The sequence below is a fragment of the Dendrobates tinctorius genome, unplaced genomic scaffold (genome assembly GCF_039654945.1).
Source record: "Dendrobates tinctorius isolate UK_male_01 unplaced genomic scaffold, ASM3965494v1 ptg000021l, whole genome shotgun sequence".
In the NCBI taxonomy this organism is placed as follows: Eukaryota; Metazoa; Chordata; class Amphibia; order Anura; family Dendrobatidae; genus Dendrobates; species Dendrobates tinctorius.
In genome coordinates, this window is record NW_027361689.1 from 2,622,522 (window position 1) to 2,640,379 (window position 17,858).

A 17,858-nucleotide genomic window follows, 5' to 3' on the forward strand; every position below is an offset into this window, starting at 1 on the left:
TTAAATAAATATCAGTCATATTAACTGCACACGGGCAGGTTCCACACTGCACTTATGCCACTGCGAGGAAACAGTCATAATGGAGGCCCAGCCTCGCCAGGGCTTCTTGTCATGGAGCTTTATGAGGGGAAGCCTCTAATAAGAGACCTTCTCACACTCCCCCATTACTTCCGCCCTCACTAGCTCATCCACTTCCGCCAGTACTAGAACGTGCGGGCTGGGCAACGGAATGACGTAGGCCTCGCGTTTCCCATGATCCTTTTCGCCTTGCCGAGATCTGGGCCGCTCTCGCGGGAACTCGCCCTCTTCCTAGGCCGTCACTGAGACAGGACGGTGAGTGCGGCGGCTCCTCCGGACACGTTGTCTCCGTAGTTTCTTTCTTCCTTTGGTTGGAGGCACGAAATGGCTGCACAGGCCGGCGGTAAAGGCGCCTTCTTCCCATAGGGGCGAGGCTGTGACTGCGCAGCGCTGTGTGTGGCACGGATGGGGCCGGATGGTTGTACATGGAGTGTGGCGGCCGGAGGTGCTGGCGGCAGCGCGGGGAGGTCACGTGGGGTGGGCTCGGCTCCTGCTCTGTGTAGTGGCCGCTGTATACCGGGGGGCGCCTTATTGGTGGCGGCTCGGCCTCCGTGCACCTGGCTCCTGTCTACTGCCTTACAGAAGGGGCTGTGTATTCACTTATAAGGCTAATATTGGGGTGCAGTGCTCTGGGACTCGTGCTGGAAGGGCCCCCTGTGCTGTGAGATTGGGGCCCCATGTGATTGGAGGCCTTGTGTGATTGGAGGGGGGCCCCGTGTGCTCTGTGATCGGGGGCCTTGTGTGATTGGAGGGGGGCCCCGTGTGCTCTGTGATCGGGGGCCTTGTGTGATTGGAGGGGGGCCCCGTGCGCTGTGTGATCGGGGGGCTGGCCGTCCATTCATTTACTTGCCGTGTATAGTATAAGCTTGTGTGAGCTAACCCCCCACCCAACGTGGATATCCCGCGGGGTCGATCTCGGGGGCTCTGTCCTTGTGGCGTATGGGAGCGTAGCGTCTTGTGGCGCAGTGACGTACAGTCCCGTTCCACGACGTTGGAGATCATGTCCGTCCCCGGTCTTCTGGCTGGTGCGGACGACGTCCTGTATATTCCTACAACTCCCCGGAGCTCTCTTGCTGTGACTGGGGAGATAAACCATGCAGGATACACACCATTGCTTGTTTCATTTTGAACCCCCTTACGTGGCTGCTGTTTAGTTCGGGCCTTTACTTACATGTCCCTCTCCTTTTCTTACAGAAAGGCCATGTTCAGCACGAGCGCCAAGATCGTCAAGCCGAATGGCGAAAAGCCGGACGAGTTTGAGTCTGGCATCTCCCAGGTGAGTGCGGTATCCGGACTCTGCAGAAAGGGGGGATTGAGGCCACTTAAAAGGGGTTGTCCATTGCTGCTCACACATACCGGCACATGTCGTGTCTCAGTCATTAGAATAGGACACGTGAACGCCTTCCATGTGTAAACTTATCCGCACCACTGCAGTGTGAGCTGTTCCTGTATCACAGCTCTAATGTGCCTTATATAAAGCCTTGTACACACAACGCTGCTCACAGATGAGGGGGTTTCTGTTGGATCCATTTTCTCTATATAGCCTTTCACCTAGAGCAATCAGCGATCTTTACTTGTGGAGGAATAGTAATCTTGGTATATAAGAAAGGTGCATGAGGCTGGCTGTTTAATGTGGCATTTTGCAATGTGTTGCACTGCCAAACTACCTCCAAAGAAAGTGCTTTGCCTGCTGCAAGTGCACGCAGTGCATATGGTCCCGGTGTCTTCACCAGCACCGTACCATGAGACCTGTGTGGCACACGACCACACAAAAAATGTTAATAGAACCGGTTTCGTCGGGGACAAGCACCTTTCCGAAAGCCTCTTGAGATCCCATCCCCTCTAGCATAAGCTAGCGGAGGATGTAAAGAGCACGGCCTTGGTGTAGTCGGCTTGTTGGGAGGTCCCACCCTTACAATCTCCATATCCTCTAATAGGGTTTCTCTGCAGGATGCCACTTAAGTTTTACATGTCTAAAGGGGGCTTTACACATAGCGATATCGCTAGCGCGTCACCGATTTTGTGACGCAGCAGTGATATCGCTACATGTGATACTTCCCTCCGACCGGCTCCCCCGCTGGCTATCGCTGATCGCGCGAGATCGTCCACGTCCATTTCTCGTCGTCTGCTTCCTGCTGGTGCCGACGAGCGAGCTGTGGACGCAGGCGGAAGACAGCGGTCATCACTTCGTCTGAAAGGTAAGTACGACCACCGAGCATCGCTAGTGAGATCTGCCTGTGTGGCAGCTCACTAGCGACCATTCAGAGATGCACCAGCGATCCTGACCGGGTCGTATCGTGGTCGGGATCGCTAAATGTAAAGGGGCCTTAAGGCTTTGTTCACATGTGGCATTTTTTGCAGCACCTTTTTTTCTGCAGGTAAAACATTTAGTCTGTGTGCCCACGTTGCATTTTTTTAAGCGTTTCCGCAGCGTTTGTGCCGGCTCAGACGCTGCAGAAACTCTTAAAAGAAGCTTCACATTAAATTGCATGTGTTTTTGGCATTTTGTGCCAATGCATGTGTTTTTAAACGCTCAGGAATCGCTAAGGCTGGTTTTACTTAACATGGGTGCGCATAGACATGCGTTTGTACGCACATGCGTGTTTTTTTTTTTTTGTTTTTTTTTTTGTAGTGTGCGACCGGGTGCACAAAATGCATCCTGTTGCATTTTTTGTGCGTCCGACCTGTCTTAAAAAAAAAAAACCGCATGCGCACAAAATTCACCCAAAAACACATTATAGTCTATGGGAGTGCTGACGTGCGCATTACCATTGCAAAAACACAAAGCATACAAACGCATGATGCGTTTTTTTGTGCGTTTGCACTGCGCACACAGCGCAAAAAAACGCAAATGTGAAAGTAGACTTAGCGGCTAAAAACGCAGCATGCTCAATTTCCGCATTGCTGAGCGTTTTTAGCCTTTTCCTCTGTTCCAAGAAAACGCTCCTCAAAAAGCGCGTCTTTTGTGCAAGAAACGCACGGAAATAAGATGCGCGTCTTCTGGGAAGGGGATCAGTTTCCTGAGCGTTTAAAAACGCTGACGTGGGCACATAGCCTAACTGTTGGCAGTAAATATAATTTAAAAAGTGCATAGCGAACATATTTTTTTTGCTTTTTATGCCTTTCTGGCATGAGCACGTGATTCGTCTACAGTTCATGTTTAGAAAGTTAGTTTCATTCATCAACAGTGCAGTACAAACACCTTGGTGCATCTTTACACTCACTGCTATTTATGGGTGAAAGAATTGTCATGGAATAAAAAACTGCAAAAAGCAGCTTTTCCGCAGGAAAAAAAATACTGTAAAAATGCCTCATGGGAGTTGAGGCATTTTTCATCTGGCCTTTTTTTAATACAGATTTTCGGTACACTACGACTGCAGATGACTTTATTACCTAACCTTAATGATAACCCAACGTGGATATCCCGCGGGGTCGCTCTCACGGGCTCTGTCCTTGTGGCGTATGGGAGCGTAGCGTCTTGTGGCGCAGTGACGTACAGTCCCGTTCCACGACGTTGGAGATCATGTCTGTCCCCGGTCTTCCGGCTGGTGTGGACGACATCCTGTATATTCCTACAACTTCCTGGAGCTCTCGGGCTGTGACTGGGGAGATAAACCATGCAGGATACACAAATGACTTATTTTACTCTGATGTGACCCGCAGATAATTGATGGCTTCCTTTTTTTTTTTTTTTTTTTTTTTTTTTTTTTTTTTTTATCTTCTAGGCTCTGCTGGAGCTGGAGATGAATTCGGACCTCAAAGCTCAACTAAGGGAACTAAACATTACTGCAGCTAAGGTACGGCTGCTCGTCTTGAGCGTTTCCAGTGTCTCCTATCCAGAGAAATGGCCAGATTTCAGCTTTAACATTTGCGAACATTCTAGATTCTCTCCTCATTGATTTTCTAAACCACTCCCCGTGTGATCTGATTGTGATGATCACCTACAGTGCCGATATATCTGGTATTTAGTAGCAGGCACGATTACTTCTGCAGACCTGAGATGTTGACAGTGCAAGCTGCACTATAATTCTGTCCTGTAGACCTGTAAGGGCATGTGCACACGCTGTGGATTTGGCCCTGTGGATCTGCAGCAGTTTCTGCTGCGTTGTACAGTACCTTTATTTTCTATGCAAAATGAAATCCGCAGTGCAGATGCTGTGGAATTTTCCATGCGGATTTGCTGCGGTTTCAAATCCGCAGAAAGAATTGACACGGATTCTGCTGCGGTTTGCCATCTGCTCCATTGTAGAGATGATGATCCACAGATTTACCTGCGGATTTTACTAAATCCTCGCGGAAAAATCCGCAGAGCATTCTGCAGCGTGTGCACACACCCTAATGATGACAATTGTGTTCTGCTATGTTGTATAACCATGTTTGCATAAAAGGCTTAACCCAACGTGGCTATCCCGCGGGGTCGCTCTCGCGGGCTCTGTCCTTGTGGCGTGTGGGAGCGTAGCGTCTTGTGGCGCAGTGACGTACAGTCCCGTTCCACGACGTTGGAGATCATGTCCGTCCCCGGTCTTCTGGCTGGTGTGGACAACGTCCTGTATATTCCTACAACTTCCCAGAGCTCTCGGGCGATTACTGGGGAGATAAACCATGCAGGATACACTGCTCACGTGTGCAGAATATTTATATATTTTTTAAATTGTTAAATAATGCTATTTCTTTAACTGACTTTCTTGGATTTACAAATAATACTTAGATCTGTTTCACATAGCTGTATTATAGGGTTTTTTTTTTTTGTTCTGGAACCTTGTCCCTCCCCCAACTTCTTTACTCAACATCACTAGGTCCAGCGCCAAGTCTCTACCATTCCTACCAGTTTGTTATTGGCTGCAGACAATGGGTAAGCGCTACCTGAATTGATGACATGAGCCACTGTGCTCATTGATCGGCTGCAGCGCTGTCAGCTTAGATAGCAATTAGTGAGTACAGTGGCTCATAGCATCAACTTTGGCGAGGCTTACCAATTGGCCAGTGTTGTCAACATGATGTCTGTGCAGCGGGCAATAACATCTTATTAATTATAATCTTATTAATATTCCCTGCCTGCCATCTATCTCTCTTAATTGTGCACTTTGGAATTCTCGCTCAGTGTGTAACAAACTCTCCTTCATTCATGACTTCTTCCTTTCTAATTCTCTTAACCTGGCTCTTACTGAAACCTGGATCCAGCAGTCAGATACTACCGCTGCTGCTGCTCTTTCATACGGGGGGCTACACTTCTCTCATACCCCAAGATCAGACAATAGAGCTGGTGGAGGCGTTGGTCTGCTCCTATCACCAAAATGTACCTTTCAGGTTATCCCTCAAGTACCCTCACTTGTCTTCCCTTCTTTTGAGGTCCATGCCGTCAGACTCTACACCCCCTTCTCCATGCAAGTGCCGGTGGTGTATCGTCCTCCCGTCCCCTCCCATCAGTTCCTGGATCATTTTGCCACTTGGCTTCCACATTTTCTCTCCTGTAACATCCCTACCCTCATCATGGGAGATTTCAACATCCCCATTGCTCTTCCCCTCTCCCCATCTGCTACTCACCTTTTATCTCTAACCTCCTCATTTGGCCTTTCGCAGCTTACTAATTCTCCAACGCATGAAGACGGAAACTCCCTCGACTTGGTCTTCTCTCGGCTTTGTGCAGTGGATGATTTTGCAAACTCCCCTCTCCCGCTCTCTGACCACAATCTTCTTTCATTCTCTATAAAGAACTGCCAGGCTGCTCAGGTCACCCCCACTGTCCAGACTTATAGAAACATGCAGGCCATTAACACCCAGAAACTTCTGAAGAACTTGCAGTCTTCATTGGCCCCTATCTCCTCCCTCTCATGTCCTGATTCTGCATTGAAGCATTACAATGAAACACTTCAAAGTGCCCTGGATGAATTTGCACCCCCTATAAATAGAACACCACAACATAGACGGCGACAACCCTGGCACACGGTGCAAACGCGTTTCCTGCAGCGGTGCTCCAGGTGCGCCGAACGTCTGTGGAGAAAATCCAATCTACACGAAGATTTCATCCATTTTAAGTTTATGCTTAGAACATACAACACTGCCCTTCACCTCTCCAAACAAACCTATTTCAACACCCTCATCACCTCACTGTCCAATAACCCGAAACGTCTCTTTGACACTTTTCATTCTCTACTCAATCCAAGAGTACAGGCCCCAACCATGGAGCTCCGAGCTGACGATCTGGCCAATTACTTCAAAGAAAAAATTGACCAGATCCGACAGGAAATTATCTCCAAATCCCCTCATACCATGCACTGTCCTCCCTCCCCCACTGCATCTAACTCACTCTCTGATTTTGAACCAGTCACAGAAGAAGAAGTAAGCAGGCTCCTTGCATCGTCTCGCCCAACTACTTGCACCAGTGACCCATTTCCGTCACATCTCCAGTCCCTTTCCCCTGCTGTCACCCCTCACCTAACTAAAATATTTAACCTATCTCTCTCTTCTGGTATTTTTCCCTCCTCATTTAAGCATGCCATCATACATCCACTACTTAAAAAACCATCCCTCGACCAAAACTGTGCCGCTAACTATAGACCTGTCTCTAATCTTCCCTTCATCTCTAAACTCCTGGAACGCCTGGTCCACTCCCGTCTTATCCGCTATCTCTCAGAAAACTCTGTTCTCGACCCTCTCCAATCCGGTTTCCGCTCTTTACACTCCACTGAAACTGCCCTCACTAAAGTCTCTAATGATCTGCTAACAGCTAAATCAAATGGTCATTACTCCATGCTAATTCTCTTGGATCTCTCTGCAGCATTCGACACTGTGGATCATCAGCTCCTCCTCACTATGCTCCATTCCATTGGCCTCAAGGACACCGTTCTCTCCTGGTTCTCCTCCTATCTCTCCGACTGCTCCTTTACTGTTTCTTTTGCCGGTTCCTCCTCCTCTCACCTTCCCCTTACTGTTGGGGTTCCTCAAGGATCGGTTCTAGGCCCCCTCCTCTTCTCCTTGTACACTGCCCCTATTGGTCAAACAATCAGTAGATTTGGTTTCCAGTACCATCTCTATGCTGATGACACCCAATTATACGCTTCTTCTCCTGACATCACGCCAGCCTTTCTAGAAAACACTGGCGATTGTCTAAACGCTGTGTCTAATATCATGTCCTCACTATATCTGAAACTAAACCTGTCAAAGACTGAACTCCTGGTGTTTCCTCCTGCTACTAATGTACCTATACCCGACATTGCTATTTCTGTGTGTGGTTCCACTATTACTCCCCAGCAACATGCCCGCTGTCTTGGGGTCATACTTGATTCCGAGCTTTCCTTTGCCCCCCACATTCGATCACTGGCTCGCTCTTGTCATCTGCACCTCAAAAACATTTCTAGAATTCGACCTTTTCTTACTTTTGACTCTGCAAAAACTCTTACTGTTTCTCTTATTCATTCTCGTCTCGACTATTGTAACTCTCTTCTAATCGGTCTCCCTCTTACCAAACTCTCCCCTCTCCAATCTGTCTTGAATGCTGCAGCCAGGATCATATTCCTCACCAATCGTTACACCGATGCCTCTACCTTGTGCCAGTCATTACACTGGCTACCCATCCACTCCGGAATTCAGTATAAACTTATTACCCTCACCCACAAAGCCCTCCATGGCTCAGCACCACCCTACATCTCCTCCCTTGTTTCAGTATACCACCCTACCCGCGCCCTCCGTTCTGCTGATGACCTGAGGTTAGTATCCTCAATAGTCAGAACCTCCCACTCCCGTCTCCAAGACTTTACACGTGCCGCGCCAATTCTTTGGAATGCACTTCCCAGGTCAATACGATTAGTCCCCAATCCCCACAATTTTAAGCGTGTCCTGAAAACGCATTTATTCAGACTGGCCTACCGCCTCAACACATTAACCTAACCTATCCCTGTGTGGCAGAGCCAAAAGTTTTACCATAACCAGGTTCCCAGCATCATGTTCCCACATGCTTTATGCATCCATTAGCCCTCTGTGTCTGTACTGTTACACACTTAACATTATGGCTGGTCCATACAATCAGGGCAACTGTTACCACCCACCTTTCGTGTCTACCTCTTTCCTCATAGACTGTAAGCTTGCGAGCAGGGCCCTCACTCCTCTTGGTATCTGTTATAATCTACTGTATGTGATTATTGTTATGCTGTAATGTCTATTGTCTGTACAAATCCCCTCTGAAATGTAAAGTGCTGCGGAATATGTCGGCGCTATAAAAATAAAAATTTATTATTATTTATTATTATAACATACTGGGAGTAGTGGCTAAAACTCAGAGCTGGACCAGGTGAGGGTGTGTAAAGATTTTATTTATTTTTAAACAAACCAGCCAGGGATAGTGATATCCTGAAAGTGGGATAAAACCTTCAAGGCTCCATTCAACCTCTAGTCTTCACAGTATCTCATCAGACATCAGCATTTCTGTCAAAAAAGTATTCTAGTTTGTGCTCATTTGTCAAAAGTTTAAAATTGGCAAACAGATAGCAATTTACTATTATTGACGAGACATCACTCCTTCAGTCCTTGAGCAGTGTTCTCCCTGTTACTGTGCATAGAGTGACATCTGTCAGTCAGCAGCTCGAGCCCACAAGACAATGCGGATCATGAATATCTTACCGCTTTGGGGAAAACAGCACTGTAGCTATAATTTTATTATTTCTGGCAGGAAATTGAAGTTGGAGGTGGTAGAAAAGCAATAATCATCTTCGTTCCAGTCCCTCAGCTGAAATCTTTCCAGAAGATCCAAGTCAGGCTGGTGCGTGAGCTGGAGAAAAAGTTCAGCGGCAAGCATGTGGTCTTCATCGCTCAGGTGTGTGCTCGGGATATTGGAGGCTATCTCCTAGGAGTCTTGGGGGGTTGTGCATATGTGCTGTTTTCTCAGTGGGTTGTCTGCCTGGATTTCCCGTGTGGTAAATCTGGGATGGTAAATTCTTCTTTTTAACTATTATTCACCCAACGTGGATATCCCGCGGGGTCGCTCTCGTGGGCTCTGTCCTTGTGGCGTATGGGAGCGTAGCGTCTTGTGGCGCAGTGACGTACAGTCCCGTTCCACAACGTTGGAGATCATGTCTGTCCCCGGTCTTCCGACTGGTGCGGACGACATCCTGTATATTCCTACAACTTCCCAGAGCTCTCGGGCTGTGACTGGGGAGATAAACCATGCAGGATACATCCAGATATTATAATCTGTTTAAAAATGAGCTTGTCTTTATTGTCAGACTTTCACTTTCCACCCATGGCGGCCATTTTTTTTTAATTGACAGCAGGAAATGATTCCATACTATTTGTCGCTTTACAATATATCATCAGTGGAAGTGCATTAAGTGACCAACAACATGGCTGTAAATCTGCTTCACTTGTGAAGATTGCTACTAAAGATGGCATAGGCACATTGAGTAGATGATGAATATCAGACCTAAATTACAAGAGAATTCCTCGAGGAAAAGGAAACCTGTCTGCAGGTTCACGCCGTCCTACACGTGCAGCATCTCGAGGGTGTTGCCGTCATTATAATTACCTATGCACTGTTAGATTGGTGCGGATCCCAGGTACTAATGCAAGGGAAATGGTGCAATGAAGGCACCTGCTGGTATTTTATGCTGCCTTTTCTTAGGGCAGCATGAATCTGTGGACACAATCCCTTTAAACTCTACTTCTATTTGCTATTTAATTTTTACAATTTCCGACATTGCATCCCCATGGCAGAGAGTAAGGTCACCTTCCTACAAGCAAGTCTGTCGTTCCTGGTGGAATTACCAGGTTCGATCGACTCCCCTTTTTCTGGGCACCGTGGGGAAAGGATGACTTTCATATCTTACCATTGGACACATAGATGGTCTTGGTAAACTGTGTGTAATTATACGTCCAGAAGATATGGAATAAGACTGGGGGCATTGAGCACCCTGGTTTTGCCTCAAGTGCAGAATTTGTTTTAATAGTTAATGCTGTTACTGCAGATGTAATTTTTTTTGTGGCATTCATTACTTCTATTTACTCCTCCTACAGAGAAGGATCTTACCCAAACCAACAAGAAAAAGCCGCACGAAAAACAAGCAGAAGCGTCCCAGAAGGTAAGGGATGATGGTGATCATGGGCACGTCTGTTGTGCACGTCTTCAGCTAACTTGGTCTGCGTAACACTTTGTTGGAGCTGGGATGAAAATGGCCTGAAAGAGCCAGGTTGCATTTTTAAGCAACCTTGCGTTTGTACAAAAAGTGTGACTTTGCAAAGGATTTTAAGTAAAAAAAAAAAATTCTGGCAAGCAAGTTTTGAATCACCCCTATAGTTTTTTTTTTTTTTTTTTTTCATATGAGGGAAAGGCTGATTTTCAAGCTGCTTTTTGCATTAGTCTGTGAATAAAATTGAGATCACACAGATGGCACGTGTGGCTCAATTTGTAAGCACCAACGTGGATATCCCACAGGGTCGCTCTCGCGGGCTCTGTCCTTGTGGCGTATGGGAGCGTAGCGTCTTGTGGCGCAGTAACGTACAGTCCCGTTCCACGACGTTGGAGATCATGTCCGTCCCCGGTCTTCTGGCTGGTGCGGACGACGTCCTGTATATTCCTACAACTTCCCAGAGCTCTCGGGCGATTACTGGGGAGATAAACCATGCAGGATACACTTTTTAAACTGACAAATTTCGGTCCAAAAGTAATGACAGCTTTCATGTGAAATAAAAAGTAAGTTTATGTTGGGTAAATAAAACTTGTGCTGTATTTTTGGCCATTTTAATGTATTTTTTGTGGTACTGAATATTGGTACAGACTGTTTGACCATTTTCTTCTTATTTAGCCGTACCCTGACAGCAGTACATGATGCCATCCTAGAAGACTTGGTGTTCCCAAGTGAAATTGTGGGCAAAAGAATCCGTGTGAAGTTGGACGGCAGTCGGCTCATCAAAGTCCATTTGGACAAGGCACAACAGAACAATGTGGAACACAAGGTAGTGGTTGGAATTTGGTTCAGATATTGTCCTGTGGTCTTGTATCACCTGACTCATGAATATGGTCTTTGATTGTAGTCTTATATTTGTATTTGATATATTTGGGTTAGATCAGTGATTACTTGGGTCCTGAGACCACTACTGATTGCTCAAGACTTTTTGCAGAAGCATGCGCACAGTGGTCTATAGGTCCATGCGCTTATTTCCACCACTCCTACAGGAACGCAGTAGTTTTACATGGTCTTCTGAACAACTGGTACTGATCCAAGGACCCACTCATATACAACTCATTAAAAAAAATGCTAAAAAACCCAGACCTCTGTTTATTACTTGCAGGGATTTTTTTTAAGTAATTTTTTTTTTTTTGTCTTGGTGTTTGACACAAAGGCCTCAACATATGGGGCACAAAGTAAAAAAAAAAAAAAAAAAACATTTCACTTTTTCCATTTTTGAGATAAGTTTGGAAAAAAGACAACAAAATATAAACCTAGTAACATAGGAGCAAAGTCCCGCTCCTCTATCAAAAAACAAACAAGGGGATACCATCACTGAACACAGTGTCCGGTATTGTAGATCTCTGGGTGTCTGCCAGGAGAGCTCCGATTAAGCCTGCAATGAAAGGATCCAGATGAAAATAGATACTCTAGGATTCCTTTGCAGGGGATCCTCTATGGGACCGCAGCCACTCGGCAGCCTCCGCCGGATCCGTGAAAAATAAGGAGGAACCCCCGTGGACAACCCGAACGGGATAAATCATGGAATATACAATGTTCTTTTCCCCGAGCCGTTTCTTGATGTCGATAAATTGCGCACGCTGCTTCTGGAGTTCCACGGAGTAATCCGGGAAGATTGAAATCACGGCGTCGTTGAACTTGATGGGGCTCTTTTGTCGTGTGAGGCGCAGAATGGTGTCTCTATCCTTGCAGTTGAGGAGACGCGCCAGGAAGGGTCTAGGCGGGGCCCCCCGGAGGTAGAGGTTTGGTGGGAACTCTGTGGGCTCTCTCAACAGCGAACACCGAGGAGAATTCATCTCCCAGAGAGATCTTAAGCCAGCCTTCTAGGAATTGCTCAGGGTGCTGACCTTCACAGCGTTCTGGCAGACCGATGACACTGATGTTGTTCCGACGCATTCTGTTTTCTAGGTCATCTGCTTTTTGCCTCCAAGCGTTCATAGATCCCGCTACCTTAGTTAGCTTCGCCTCCATAGGCGTAATGGTGTCTTCCACCTGGGACACTCTTGTCTCCACCTCTGTGATGCGCCCCCTCATGGCCTGCATATCTTGACGGAGTCTCCCCACCTCAGTGTAGACATCCTCTATTTTCTCTGTCAGGGATGTCCTGGTGAGGGAGATAGCCTGCGTCAACTGTTCAGATGCCTGTTTAAGGGTCATTTCTTCCTGTTCAATCTCCTCTCCACCCCCTGAGGGACGATTTTTACGTTAAGATTGTGAGGTGTTCCGTAAATAGCGTGCGCTCTCAGAAGGGTCAGGTCTGACAAATTCCTTTAATTTTTCTGCTGCTGTCGATCCCTTAGACCGATTCATTATTAAGAACCGCAAAGTATCCCAGTGTAGCTGAAATTATACAGTACAGAAATCCTCCTGTTGCACTTATATGTATACAGCAGGGGCCACGCTTATCAGTTATAGCCTGGGAGCAGGGTTCGTGTAGACGAAGATAGAATGTCACTAAGGCTCCTATGGCGGGGGGAGGGACACCCACTCCCAGAAAGCAGCAATGGGAGGGGGAGCAGATTCCCCCACTGTAATGGCACCAGCAGGCCAGCGATTCAGAGTAGAGAGAGGAAATTATGTAGGGCCCATCTTTCAGGGCACTCACCGCACTGCTCTCACATCCTTTAGGATACAGGTCGCTGCCCCAGCGACGCTGCAACACTGGAGACTGGACACCGCGCTCCTTCTGACAGCGCGCGTCCTATATGGCCGCCGCTCCCTGCGGGCCCCGCCGTCCACCTCCACCCTCCAAAGTTCCTCTGCTCACCGTGTCCTCCTTTATCTTGCTAGCTGACTTCTTCACTGCACTAGCAGCGGTGCAGCAGTAGGGGCCGACGCGCAGCTCACAGCAGCCGAGCCGCGCGCAGCTCACAGCAGCCGAGCCGCGCGCCCAAGATGGCTGCCGCCTCGTGGGGAACAGCCTCCAGCTCTAGCCGCCCACACACCGGCCGCTCACCGTCCTCCTGCCGGGGGCCCAGGGGGGATCCTGGTATCCAGAGGGGGCCAGGCAGCCCTGAATATGCCGTTGAAAAAGGTCCTAGCATGCAGGATCGTACAGGATGGTAAGGAGCTCTCCTGTCCAGCGTCCTCTCTCTCCATAGCCACGCCCCCATTTTTGAGATAAACGTTAATTTGTTTGTTTATTTTTAGATGTCACACAAAATTGGACTTCTAGAGAAACATGCAAAAGATTACTCCAGGGTGGTACTGAGTAAAGTCGTGCTAGGTTATTCAAAAAAAGGTCGCAATTAATAAATCTGGCAAAAACAGCTGGAATTGTCTACAAACAGGCAAGATGAATAGAATGAATTGGGTGCAAAAAAGAAAAGCACAACACTGTCCCAAAGGCAATGATTATTGGGGGCCTTACAGTTTTGTTGCCCTTTAAAAGGGAATCTGTTGCCAGCCTTCTGCCACCTAATCCAGAGACAGACCCTTATTACGGCAAGGCGCCACTCACTGGGCTTCTTGCTGTAGTTTTGATACAATGACTGTTCTATCAACAGGAGATTATCATTAAAGGACTAGTAAACCTGCTGCCATGTAGGCCTCCATATTGATGATCTGTATATAACTCATCCCCGTCACTGATTGGCAGCGTTCTGCCTATGCACAGTGTACACTGAAGGCTTGCAATCGGTGGTGCGGACAGGGTTATACAGAGCTCTGCCTTCTGGGAAGTGGTAGATCTGCAGCAGAGAAAACAGGAATTTTATCAAAACTGCAGCAAGCAGCCCAGGAAGAGGACAGGGTCTCTGTCTCTAAATCATGCTGCTCTTGGTCTTGGATGGGGTGGTAAAAATGGGGGACACATTCTCTTGAAACCACAAAGCGACCAGTCACCAATTCCACTTTGGTCATTACTCTGCTTTCCCATGTGCTGTAATTTGGGCAAAACTAAAGTAATGCTTGACTTATTGCTGTTGAAAGAAATACTGTCAAGTACTTGGAGAGAAGGGCTGAATTCACACAACAGTAAAGCTGCCAAATGTCAGACCGGAAATAATGGTTGTAACATGGGCCATTTTAACTCAAGTCGTAGGAATTTAACCCCAGAAAATGGGGCCTTAAATACAGGGCTGTGGAGTCAGAGTTGTGGAGTCGGTGCTCATTTTGGTGGAGTCGGAGTTGGAGTCGGTATAAAATGGACCGACTCCGACTCCTAAAATATATAATAAATTGGGTACAGTAATTCAATGCAGGATGTGCTGAATATTTTTTTATAGGAGTTTGGGAAAGTTATGAAATGTCCTATAAATGACTGTTCTATTCCTGATCTAAGGCTACATTCACGCACAGCGTTTTTCCTGTGTTTTTTGAGGATACGTTTTTCAGCTGCAAAAGCAGATCATCTTTTTAAAAAACTGCATCACCTGAAAGGTTTTTGAGCTCATAGATAATGTTTTCAATAGCAAAAGCAGATTAGAAATCTGCTCTATCTATATATCCATTTATCCATATCTGTCTATCCATATCGTATCTGTACCAAAAAGAATGAAAACCGGGTAGTACACCAATATATATTCTGTTTTATCTAAATATCTTGGTTATTGGATCATAAAAATGATTAAATGTCTGAGGTTCACATTGTACTACAATAAATTTTTCACTTAAATATAAGCAATATGTGTCGGAGTCGGAGTTGGAGTCGGTGTAAGGGAAATTGAGGAGTCGGAGTCGCAGGTTTGGCTTACCGACTCCACAGCCCTGCTTAAATAACTAGATCTATTGCAGTGTCTGAGTGGAAGAGCCAACACTGTCAGAAAATGTTCTGATTTTAATGGGAGTTGTAATACTTGATTGCACAATGGAGGGATGAACATTTGCTACTTGGTTTCTTGGCAAAAAAAAACGTAGAAACTTCTAACCCCCCCCTCAATACACTGATTACAGGGGGTCCTAACAGGGATTGGGCTTTGTTCTTTTGCAGGTCCTTGGAAAGGGCGAGTGACGCTTATTGGAGTTGTAACATCTGTCCTTTCCCATACTTAGAGATATCAGTGATTTTGTTTTTGGCATTTCTAAATTGCATTTCAACTTGTGCAATATGGTTGTTCACTCATTTTTATTAATAATCTGACCCCAAAGATATCGACATTATTTAAATCTAGAAGTTTTACCAGTCATTGAGGGCTGATGAATTGTCTGTAGCATGAATAGAAATTGTAATCTTGATATTTTCAGTTTTTGTTGCACTTATGTCCCAACGTGGATATCCCGCGGGGTCGCTCTCGCGGGCTCTGTCCTTGTGGCGTATGGGAGCGTAGCGTCTTGTGGCGCAGTGACGTACAGTCCCCTTCCACGACGTTGGAGATCATGTCCGTCCCCGGTCTTCTGGCTGGTGTGGACGACGTCCTGTATATTCCTACAACTTCCCGGAGCTCTCGGGCTGTGACTGGGGAGATAAACCATGCAGGACACAGACTATGAAACCTTTTAATCTTTATTATAAATATAATGTACATTATTTTTTAATAACCTGCTTTTCCTCTTCTATTAAGGTTGAAACATTTTCTGGTGTCTACAAGAAACTCACAGGCAAAGATGTGGTTTTCGAGTTTCCAGAATTCCAGTTGTAAAGTGCAAATGTTCTAATAAAAAAAACTACTTGTTATGTTGGTTTCCGTTTCTTACATGATGCGGTCGTTGTGGCTTCTGGCACAAATACTTTCTGGAACTATCCTGTGTTTTTTTTTTTTTTTTTTTCCTTATGCAAAATATCCAATATAAAATTAGAGGAGAGCCAAATATATGAAGGAAATCGCTAGTATTGGCCTTAAACTAAAGTGCTACAGAGCATCACTGCGTCATGTGTCCTAAGAGATAAGAAACTTGCTTTGTCCAACATTGATTTTTTACTTATGAGCCAGGGACTTGCTGTAATCTGTGATCTGTTACTTGCACATGTCTAGTGTTTAGTCCAGTGATAGTTGGATCAATATGGTAAGTGGAAAGTAAGAGCCGATATGATTGCATATATGTGCATATTTTTAAGTCTATATACCCACATCTACATCCTGTGTACACCTTCAGACATACAGAAGAAAATGCCATATATTTTAAGAAAAATGAATTAATCTAGTAAATTACATACAGTTTAAAATTTCAGTGGGAGACATGTGTAAAAAAAAAAAAAAAAACGGATCTGCAAACACAGGGGTAGATAAGCCTAAAATATTTGGATTACTACCTTTAGAAGTAGCTTGTACTCATTATGTGTAGAGAATGAGCAGGTGGTATAATGAGCAAATGGTAAAATATTTTATTTTCCTTATATAGATTTAACCTTACTCATTAGATCCAATATTTTTTTTTTTAAAGAAAACTCTCCAGGAACATTGTCAGCACAATTGGTGCTTGTGAGTTAATGTACGAGGCAATAACTTTGTAATTGCATGTGATTATAATTTTATCTTCTGTTATGTGTGGGTTTACAATTCCTTTCCCCAACTTGGATATCCCGCAGGGTCGCTCTCGCAGGCTCTGTCCTTGTGGCGTATGGGAGCGTAGCATCTTGTGGCGCAGTGACGTACAGTCCCCTTCCACGTCGTTGGAGACCATGTCCATCCCCGGTCTTCCGGCTGGTGTGGATGAAGTCCTGTACAGTCATATGTAAAAGTTTGGGCACCCCTATTAATGTTAACCTTTTTTCTTTATAACAATTTTGTTTTTTGCAACAGCTATTTCAGTTTCATATATCTAAGAACTGATGGACTCGGTTATATTTCTGGATTCAAATGAGGTTTATTGTACTAACAGAAAATGTGCAATCTGCATTTAAACAAAATTTGACCGGTGCAAAAGTATGGGCACCTCAACATAAAAGTGACATTAATGTTTCGTAGATCCTCCTTTTGCAAAAATAACAGCCTCTAGTCGCTTCCTGTAGCAATTAATGAGTTCCTGGATGAAGGTATTTGTGACCATTCCTGTTTACAAAACAATTCCAGTTCAGTTAAGTTTGATGGTCGCCGAGCATGGACAGCCCGCTTCAAATCATCCCACAGATGTTCAATGATATTCAGGTCTGGGGACTGGGATGGCCAATCCAGAACATTGTAATTGTTCCTCTGCATGAATGCCTGAGTAGATTTGGAGCGGTGTTTTGGATCATTGTCTTGCTGAAATATCCATCCCCTGCGTAACTTCAACTTCGTCACTGTTTCTTGCACATTATTGTCAAGAATCTGCTGATACTGAGTTGAATCCATGCGACCCTCAACTTTAACAAGATTCCCGGTGCCGGCATCGGCCACACAGCCCCAAAGCATGATGGAACCTCCACCAAATTTTAGCAAGTGTTTTTCTTGGAATGCTGTGTTTTTTAGCCTCCATGCATAATGCCTTTTTGTATGACCAAACAACTCAATCTTTGTTTCATCAGTCCACAGGACCTTCTTCCAAAATGTAACTGGCTTGTCCAAATGTGCTTTTACATACCTCAGGTGACTTGTTTGTGGCGTGCTTGCAGAAACTACTTCTTTTGCATCACTCTCCCATACAGCTTCTCCTTGTGCAAAGTGCGCTGTATTGTTGACCGATGCACAGTGACACCATCTGCAGCAAGATGATGCTGCAGGTCTTTGGAGGTGGTCTGTGGAT

The 17,858-nt window shown here is 45.8% G+C and overlaps 1 protein-coding gene and 7 non-coding genes across 10 annotated transcripts; all 8 read left to right on the top strand.

The window, feature by feature from the left end:
- The first annotated feature begins 176 nt into the window (after window positions 1–176).
- RPS7 (ribosomal protein S7) lies at window positions 177–15,870 on the top strand. 3 transcript variants are annotated; one of them, XM_073568159.1, is made up of 7 exons: window positions 177–333; window positions 1,273–1,354; window positions 3,804–3,875; window positions 8,744–8,887; window positions 10,084–10,148; window positions 10,872–11,025; window positions 15,758–15,870. In XM_073568159.1, exons 2-7 carry the CDS (start codon window positions 1,280–1,282, stop codon window positions 15,833–15,835), a joined length of 588 nt encoding a protein of 195 aa, XP_073424260.1. In that variant the 5' UTR covers window positions 177–333; window positions 1,273–1,279; the 3' UTR covers window positions 15,836–15,870. The 3 variants fall into 3 exon arrangements, with proteins under 3 accessions (XP_073424260.1, XP_073424262.1, XP_073424261.1); XM_073568161.1 differs by having other exon boundaries at window positions 10,872–11,022; XM_073568160.1 differs by having other exon boundaries at window positions 277–421.
- Window positions 966–1,187, top strand: LOC141083875 (small nucleolar RNA SNORA73 family). The gene has a single exon (XR_012230852.1). It is a non-coding gene; the product is annotated as a small nucleolar RNA SNORA73 family (small nucleolar RNA).
- On the top strand, window positions 3,489–3,710 carry LOC141083872 (small nucleolar RNA SNORA73 family). Its single transcript, XR_012230849.1, has one exon. It is a non-coding gene; the product is annotated as a small nucleolar RNA SNORA73 family (small nucleolar RNA).
- LOC141083873 (small nucleolar RNA SNORA73 family) lies at window positions 4,474–4,695 on the top strand. Its single transcript, XR_012230850.1, has one exon. It is a non-coding gene; the product is annotated as a small nucleolar RNA SNORA73 family (small nucleolar RNA).
- Window positions 9,031–9,252, top strand: LOC141083878 (small nucleolar RNA SNORA73 family). Its single transcript, XR_012230854.1, has one exon. It is a non-coding gene; the product is annotated as a small nucleolar RNA SNORA73 family (small nucleolar RNA).
- Window positions 10,482–10,703, top strand: LOC141083874 (small nucleolar RNA SNORA73 family). Its single transcript, XR_012230851.1, has one exon. It is a non-coding gene; the product is annotated as a small nucleolar RNA SNORA73 family (small nucleolar RNA).
- On the top strand, window positions 15,460–15,681 carry LOC141083871 (small nucleolar RNA SNORA73 family). Its single transcript, XR_012230848.1, has one exon. It is a non-coding gene; the product is annotated as a small nucleolar RNA SNORA73 family (small nucleolar RNA).
- Window positions 15,871–16,702: 832 nt separating the features above from the next.
- LOC141083876 (small nucleolar RNA SNORA73 family) lies at window positions 16,703–16,864 on the top strand. The gene has a single exon (XR_012230853.1). It is a non-coding gene; the product is annotated as a small nucleolar RNA SNORA73 family (small nucleolar RNA).
- The last annotated feature ends 994 nt before the right edge of the window (window positions 16,865–17,858 follow it).